Raw genomic sequence first — 8,411 nt, 5'->3', positions numbered from 1 at the left:
CTTACTACCTTGGTGATCCAAATAACACACTCCATGAACATATTGGTGAAACGGGAATCGAGCGAATGCCAGCATATATCTGGCATACAAACTGTGCACAACCAATCGCTACACCTTTAAGCACTAAGCCATCCATCACTTAAACATCTTTGTGAGTTCCAATCCCAGATCTTTAAAGATATTTAGGACATGCATATTGTATTTTCACTTTCACAAGCGACATCTGCTAAGCAATCCCTAAAAGCTGTTTCTCAGAGAGTCATCACACTTGACATGAACAAACACTGAACAAAACAGTTAAATAAAGAATATATTTCAGAATGATAACAATGAACTTGTAGACATAGAAAACAGTAGTGTACAAAAAGCACTGCAGTATCAAATATTGAAAGTGACACATCTTGTACGTTTGTGTGGAATCTGCAGCACCAAGTAGTGTTTATTTAATGGTGTTGTCAGCAATATTCCAGCTATCTCACAGTGTACAAACAGAACGAACCAGACACACCAGTGAGTAATACCATGAGTAATATCCCAATCAGAGCAAGGCATACAATCAAAGGCTGATCAGTTGATCTCCACCACATATACTGACAACATTCAAAATATGTAATGATTCCTAACTGAAAATACAGTATTTTGATGAGTATTACGTACAGTTTCTTTCACCAAATACCAAATAACACTACAGGCAAATGTTGCAGCTCAAATGTCAAAATGCACCATTTGTAACAAAAAGTTCAACATTTTTCTGGATCTAATATTTTACTAAGAATCATTTATATATTTGTTTTTTAAAACTGAATTGACATTTCAGTAGAAGTAATTTGTGTACATGTATACATATATATATACTTTCTGGGCGATGACTAGGTTTGTGCCATCACTAGAAGGTCTGGACATCTCAAAACATTCTTCTGTCAGATATACGCTCCTCTTTTGTTTCATTTGAAATAGACATAACGAGTTTTAATCCACTGGGCAAATCATAGCATCTCCTCTTAATCTAAAATAAAGTTTCAAATTATGTTGTGTCTTGCTGTAGTTTCAAATACATCTTTCAAGTCTTCACTTGTCTGCAGAAATAAAATGGGAAGTCTATATATGTCTGATATTACGTTTGTTCTTCATGTTTGTGGATTATTAAACAAATACTAGTATACAAATGTTTAGATTAGTAAACTTGGCCTATGTGATAAAATAACATTGATAGACACTCATAAGATCCAAGAGAACTGATAAGGTAAATCAGGGTTACCTTTAGTACATTTGAATACACAGTGCCATTTAGAAAGTGGTCAAATGTAACATGTTATATTTGGGATTACATTTTCTTAGTAAAGTATAATTCTAGTACTTTTGTTTGGTTGAGTCCCATCTGGGATTCAAACCCTAACCCTCCGAGTCAGGTGCCTGATCGCCAGACAACAAAGTCAGCCACCTAACCGGCTCAGCTTCTGCAGCCACCTTAATCCCAATATAACATATGTTACATTTTAACATATATGACAATGTATTTATAACTATAGATGAGTCATTCTCAAAATCTGTGCATATTTCATGTTGGCAAAAGTTTAAAATTTGGTTTCCTTGTATTACTTTGAAATGTTATTGAGTGCATTCATTGTATTCTGAATATACAAAGCATAGACTATGCAAGCTTAACGTTTCATTTTTCATATTTTACCCATTTTGTTCAGAATTTCATGAAATTGGGTCACTATACTTATGAACATTCATTCATTGTGCATATATACTAACATATCTAGTTTTCAAATATAACATGTCTAATGAGTTTTGACATTTTATATTTATTGCTCAAAAGGGGCCAACAAGCCAAAACATTCCTTTTTATCTGATTTGCAAATGTAAAGTAATACATTGCAAAAAATTCAAGATGAGAATATGAATAAAATTATCATTGCCTAACATCATTACACTACAAATCCAAACATAAACAGAAAATCAATTACAATTAAATAGGGAAAAGTATACTGTTACGCCATGGACCCTTGAATTAATTGTTATGGTAATGAAATTTTTAATAGAAGCCAGTTATATAGGTTTTCCTTAAATGGTAATTTAATGAAACTTGTCAGTCATCTATTTCAGAATGTTTGAAGAATATGATAAAAGGGAAAAGATTTACTTCAGATTTCCCTGTCATGTATAATACAGGTGAAGACTTCATGTTACAGTAGTGACATTGTGACAGTATATGAGGTCACTACCGTAACGACCATATCAAGGCCGTTTTCTCCTCTGTCACAGCCATTACACGACGCTGTCCTTAGTACTTATATTTGTATTGATTTTTTTCATTTGATGTCAAAACTTTCTGTTAAATAAGATTACAAAACATCTGCTGTCTTTGAATTGAAAATTTAGATACCAACAACATTAAACTGGAAAAATGTCACTGCTGTCACAAAATCTGTTCTTACCATAATAAAACCCATGAAAACGGCAGGGACCATAAGGTTAGTGACAGTCACTACCAATATCAGTTTTAAAACAATAACTTGTCCCCCAGATTTTACTGAGCACATGGTTTCAAAACATTTCCCCTACTGTCTAAGGCATTGTTTGGCTTCACAAAATTGATTGGTTTCAGTGGAAGCCACTTTACGTGTTAGGACATGCAGAAATCTCAGATATCATTTTGTACAGACTGTGTTTGCAATAAAATTCGAAAAAATGATTTTTATTGTGTCAGTGTTTGACAGTCATGCTTCCTCACTGCCATTGCTTGCAAACATAAAGTAGAATGAGAAGGCATTACAGGGAGTAATCATTATTGCAACTTTTTGGATGATGTTAGGGTACTGACATCAAACCTTGTGACAAAGTTTGGTCTTTTTTTATAAAATCCACAAAAAGGCTAAACCACGCCAAGCATGTAGTTGTAACATCATTAATTATGATATGATGTAAAAATTCTTTTGAAAAACATGGAAAAGACAAAAAAGGTCAAATTGCACATCGGCCACTATAGTTTAAATACATGAAAAACATGTACAATAGGGTGGTTTGTTGGGTTAAAATAAATATAAAAATATTTTTTCCCAATTGTCTTACAGCAAAGTGTAGAATAAACTGAGATAAATTAGTAACCATAAAAAAGATTCTTAATTTTGACTTAAGGTTGTCAGGTCAAACATATAACATAAATATGCAAGAATTTTGAGAATGACTATTTCATATCTGAATACTTTGTTGCCCTTGATGAATTATCCCCATAGCACTAGACAGAAATACATATCATGCAGTAAATCACAATCATAGTCACATTTTCACTTTAGTTCTAATTTTGTGTGTGTAGCTTTCATTTACAGTTCTATGCTGCACCTAGTAACAGTCCAGCTGCATCGGAACAGCCAGTAAATATGATTAATGTACACATGCCATTATTTACTGACTGCCACCTTAAAATTCCCACAACCCATGTAGGGAATCAAATCAACACCTTCAGGATAACAATCACTCATATATCACCGTTTGTATCAATTATGTATTAACTGTGGAAGAAATTTGGAAGATCGTTTCTCTTAGCAACATTTGAACGGGACTAAAAACAAAGCAAACAAATGCATCCATGGTGGAAAAGCCATAGACAAAGCATAATAACATAACATAATAAAGGCAATTCTCTGGATCCACCATGCCCAAAGAGAGAGATATCTAACCTCCATGAAACTGCTTGCTGGTATGTAACTATGGCAACCAGTGTTACAGATTAAACATACAAAAGGCACACAGACTGTGAGTGAGTGAGTGATTTGAGTTTTACGCCGCACTCAGCAATATTTCAGCTATATGGCAGCAGTCAGCAAATAATCGAATCTGGACCACATAATCCAATGATCAACACCATGAGCATCAATGGGGAACTGATGACATGTGTCAACCAAGTCAGCAAGCCTGACCACCCAATCCCATTAGTCGCCTCTTACAACAAGCACAGTTGCCTTGTATGGCAAGCATGGGTTGCTGACACAGACTGTAGAGATTTAACAAACATAAAAATACCAAATGCATGTCTGTTGATGCTGATATTAATACCAAAGTATAGTATCTGCATGATGATCATTCACTGGTATCTGAATCACCGTGATCCTGGAGAGGGGATGTAATTTTCATCAAGTGAGGATGATTTCAAAAGGATCATTTCATTCCTTTCAACACAAAACAGTTTTTAAAGTACTCTCATGCACATCATTGTTTCACTTTAAAGACACATTTTCTCAAAGGATGGTCTTTTCATGAAAACGTAAGGATATTGAACTGATTTTGCTTGTCCATTTAAAGGTCTTGACAAAGTCTTGTGTGGTATTAGCTCTGCTGACAACTTAGAAACAGAGTATGCTTGGAGTACAATGCCTTTGTACAGACAACAAAAGATTTTTTTAAAATCTGTTGTGTGGTAATTGTACTATATTTGTTTTGAGGACAAATCTGAGACACATGGTTGATTCCTATATTGTTGGGATAAAACTACTCACGTAAATACTTGAAAAGGTAGCATAATTGAAAATAAGCATTACAAAATATTCTACTCAGTTGTATATATTTAACCTTGTTGGGGGTTAAATGTGTATGCTGACTGAAGTTACAACAACAGATATCTTTGACTGCATAAAGATCATAACCACAGTTATGAAATAAAAGATATATCGAAATATGATAGAAAAGTTATGAGAATACAAAGACATGCAATCATCAATATGATTGAGAAAATATCAACATGCACAGAAAATAATTTAACATTTCTCTGAGAACAAACACACTGAAAAGGCGAGGAAGTCTATGAAAACATAGAAGTATTTACAGCAAATTTGTAGACATTTGACGGTCCACTTTGGAAGTGTTGCTGATGGTGCTTATCTGTTGTCAAGGCAACCTGTGTGATCATCCAACTTGCCACTGTAATACAGAAACTGCCAACAATCATTTGAATCTAGTTTTTACGTAGCTTGTGTACACAAGTTAGCTGATACAGTGCCACTGTAACCAGATCTTCTACCATTTAGAGCCATTTACTGATTTAAAGCTCACAGTTTGAAACTCCAAGAAAATGTTGGGGAACTCTGTGGCTGTATTTCTTGTATAAATCAATCACTGTATTCGAGCCAGTTTTAATTTTATTATTTCACTGCAAACTTTTCCTACATTTACACATATATGCTGTTCACTATGCTTTCCTTGGGGTCTTTTTCAGGGAGGGGGTGGGAGGGAAAAGGGAAGGAGAGAAGGAGGAGAGGGAGGGGGATGGAACGGATGATTTATATGGAGAAGCCATGTGCAATGTACAGTATGTGTGACCATGTGAAAATCAACTGTCAATGACCCTCCACACTCTTTCCTCCCTTTCCAATACTTTTAAGAATAATTTTTCAATATACTCATGTACAAAATAAAATTGCTACACCCATCCTCTTTACATCCCCAGAACGAAATGATGATGATAATTTTTATGGAGAAGCTTGTACAATGTGTGTGACCATGTTAATGTCAGTGACATACACACGCACACACACACACCGCCCATTTCCAATACTTTAATTTAAAGCTTAATTTCTAATTAGATTTATGTACAAAACAATATTACTACCCACCCAACCACTCCACACCCCTAAGTGCACGTGTTCAATACTGATGACTACCCCTCCCTCCACAACACAATGGGAGAAAAACCTCTAACCCACCCTATCCCACCCCCTAAAATCATCATTACTCCCCTAGCCATAAATTATGACCGTCCCCTTACAAATGTTGCAACAGGTTGGCCAGAACATACTAGTGGAAACTTCACTTAACATTATCATGTTAAATAACTCGTAAAGTTCATCTTTACTATTATGATAACAGAACTTTGGCTCTCAGAGAGTGGGTTTGTTCTCTATCTCATCCAATTTAAAAAACTAAAAGTATCCTCAAGCAGAATATTTCTCAACTCCCAGACTGCCTGAGCAACTGTACCTACCCTCATTGCATTATCGCCTCCTCCCTGCATCTCCGCCTTCTTCTCGATCTCCTCCCTCCTCTGCTGCTTCCTCTTCAAACCCTCAACATCCTTCACTCCTCTTGACTCATTGTCTCGCTGTCGCTTCATCGCTGCCTCAGCTTGCTGTTGTCGTCTAGTTTCCTAAATTATTGAGAGAGACACAGGGTGTATCTTCTGGGGGTGGCTGGGAGTCGGGACTGGAAGGGGTCATCAAAAAGAATGCAGAGAAAGAAGAGATGGAATGATACAATTTATAATAGCATTCTTTCTAGACGTATTGTCTTTTCTTTGCATACACTATCTTGTCCATAACATATACATATATGACATATGTTTTTCTCATGTATATATGATGTGTATGAGAAGCAGCACTGACACATGAGTCTCTATACTGTACAAGTGGGACATGGTAATCTGCATATGTCACAGTTTTACAGACTATCACTTGCTTAATATGTGCTGGAGATCAGACAGTAACCATATTAACAGCACACTACTAGTGGGTTGGGACATGTACAGAATGAAATAATACATGTATCTCAGTTGGTTTATATCACAGCACCCTGTGTATAAACAAAGCTCATTTAAGGTATTTCAGAATTTGGAAAAACGACAGTATTCAGGCACTTGTGTTCTGCTCCTGTACTGTCATTTATGGGCAAATGATGAGTACAATTTTCACTTTAACCAACATTTTGTCTATTTTCATACACCATAACACAAGATGAGACAACTTAAAAGACAATTTATGCATGTCATAATTGAGTGCTAGTGTAAATATCTTGGCAAAGTTGAACTTTATTTTTGGAAGGTTCATATGACATTGATAACACATCTCGGGATTAGTGATAGTTACATTTGCTTTCAAATCAGTAGGTGAGTAGTTAACATTGATAGGACAAAGGCCATTCATAACCTTCATAGCCTCTTTTGCATACTAACGCCATGCTCTGGCGTCATCGCCTGTATTCATACACCTGAAAGGTTGGTATTTCAGCATGGTTTCCATACCAGACAATATTCCTGCTGGTCACGATAACAACTCCAACGGTAATTCAAAAGGTTAAACCTTGCTGACGATGGTATTATTTTCATGAATACTACTTAAAACATATAAGTACTATTCACAGTCTGGTGTATTTCATAGGTGGTTATTCACGACTTGCCCTGTATTTAATTTACTGAATATGGATCTACAGCAGACATCCGACACCAGTCTGTGTATTGTAAGTCATGGTGCTCGAAATTAGGATAATCAACCATTGCAATCACGTGTAGCCATAAAAACGGTAAATATGATAACTCGACGTTATGCTCACGGGATCGGGCTGGTCGTAGTCCTCAACGGAACCACCCAGACAGGGTAGACACATCCCCATTGTCTCTACTGTCCGCACAGACGCGGTTCACACTGGTGACTTTCCTTTCTGAAGCGATGTATTTTCCAGCAGGACTCTACTTCCGGTACAGGTTGTAAACATCCGGTTTTGAACAGGGAGGTAACCCACGTATGTATACGAGATGTGGGAAATAGTTTCCCCTTAGATTTTTCATGTTGAAGGCTTCACTGTCCAGTGACAGTTAAAGATTGCTCGTGTATGGTATAGGACCTGGTGTTGTGTATTTATGATGATGGTAACGTAACTAGTCCTGGTCATATAACTAGACGACTTCGCACTGTACCAAGGTGACGTACAGGCCTTGGCTGGAATACGAGTTTATTCATAAGAACTAGTAAAGTAACCAACTTCAGTTGTATAGGCTGAATCACGTGTCATTGCTGGCAAGACAGTACCAAAGAGGAAAGGGAAACTCAATAATCTATTTACAGAGCGTGAGCTGAATTAACCTGACACCCTAAATCCTAAAACCGTAACTCCGCAATATACCCAACACCCAAACCCCTTTCTAAACAATGGTCTGATTTCAGAGCCTGTTTAGAGTTAGGGTAAGATTTTGGGTTTGGTTTAGGGTTAGGGTAATGTTTAAGGTTTGGGATAGGTAAAGGTTTAGGGTAAGGGTAAGACTTAGAGTTTGCGTTAGGGTCAGCGTGACGTGACATTAGGTATCCGGTGTTCTGTAATTGTACCCATTCTAGTCCTAACCCCCAAAGGCCTGTCTACTTAGTCTGCGTTTCCACGGCTCAAGAACTCAAAGTACGAGGGGATGTCAATAAGTTTTGAGCCTTGCGTATTTTTCATACCCAGGTGTCACAGCCTATGGTACGACATTGAACCTTGGGGTGTAGCTGATGTGATATATAAGTTTTGGTATCCTACTCGCAGAAGTTATTGAACAGCTCACATTGACCGAAAGAGACCCCCCTCACGGCAGTGAAAATGATTAAAATTGAGTAGAGAGCAGTAATTAAGTTTTTAGTTCTTGAAGGAAACTCGGCGAAGAACAT

The 8,411-nt window shown here is 36.7% G+C and overlaps 1 protein-coding gene across 1 annotated transcript; it reads right to left on the bottom strand.

Moving 5' to 3' along the window:
• Window positions 1-297: 297 nt before the first annotated feature.
• LOC137287335 (small VCP/p97-interacting protein-like) lies at window positions 298-7,477 on the bottom strand. The gene is made up of 3 exons (XM_067819583.1): window positions 7,324-7,477; window positions 5,984-6,145; window positions 298-4,923 (listed from the first exon to the last, which is right to left on the bottom strand). The coding sequence occupies exons 1-3, from the start codon at window positions 7,381-7,383 to the stop codon at window positions 4,909-4,911; spliced, it is 237 nt and encodes a 78-aa protein (XP_067675684.1). The 5' UTR covers window positions 7,384-7,477; the 3' UTR covers window positions 298-4,908.
• Window positions 7,478-8,411: the final 934 nt, after the last annotated feature.

The sequence above is a fragment of the Haliotis asinina genome, chromosome 6 (genome assembly GCF_037392515.1).
Source record: "Haliotis asinina isolate JCU_RB_2024 chromosome 6, JCU_Hal_asi_v2, whole genome shotgun sequence".
NCBI lineage: Eukaryota > Metazoa > Mollusca > Gastropoda > Lepetellida > Haliotidae > Haliotis > Haliotis asinina.
The sequence above is the reverse complement of the archived record's forward strand: the minus strand, read 5'-3'. Positions and strand labels throughout refer to the sequence as shown.

Bases quoted from the DNA above. Each gene is read 5' to 3' on its own strand.
- LOC137287335 (XM_067819583.1), bottom strand. From the start codon at position 7,383: ATGGGGATGTGTCTACCCTGTCTGGGTGGTTCCGTTGAGGACTACGAC. The intron at 6,146-7,323 runs GTGAGCATAACG...TCAATAATTTAG, and splicing joins ACTACGACCAGCCCGATCCC to GAAACTAGACGACAACAGCA.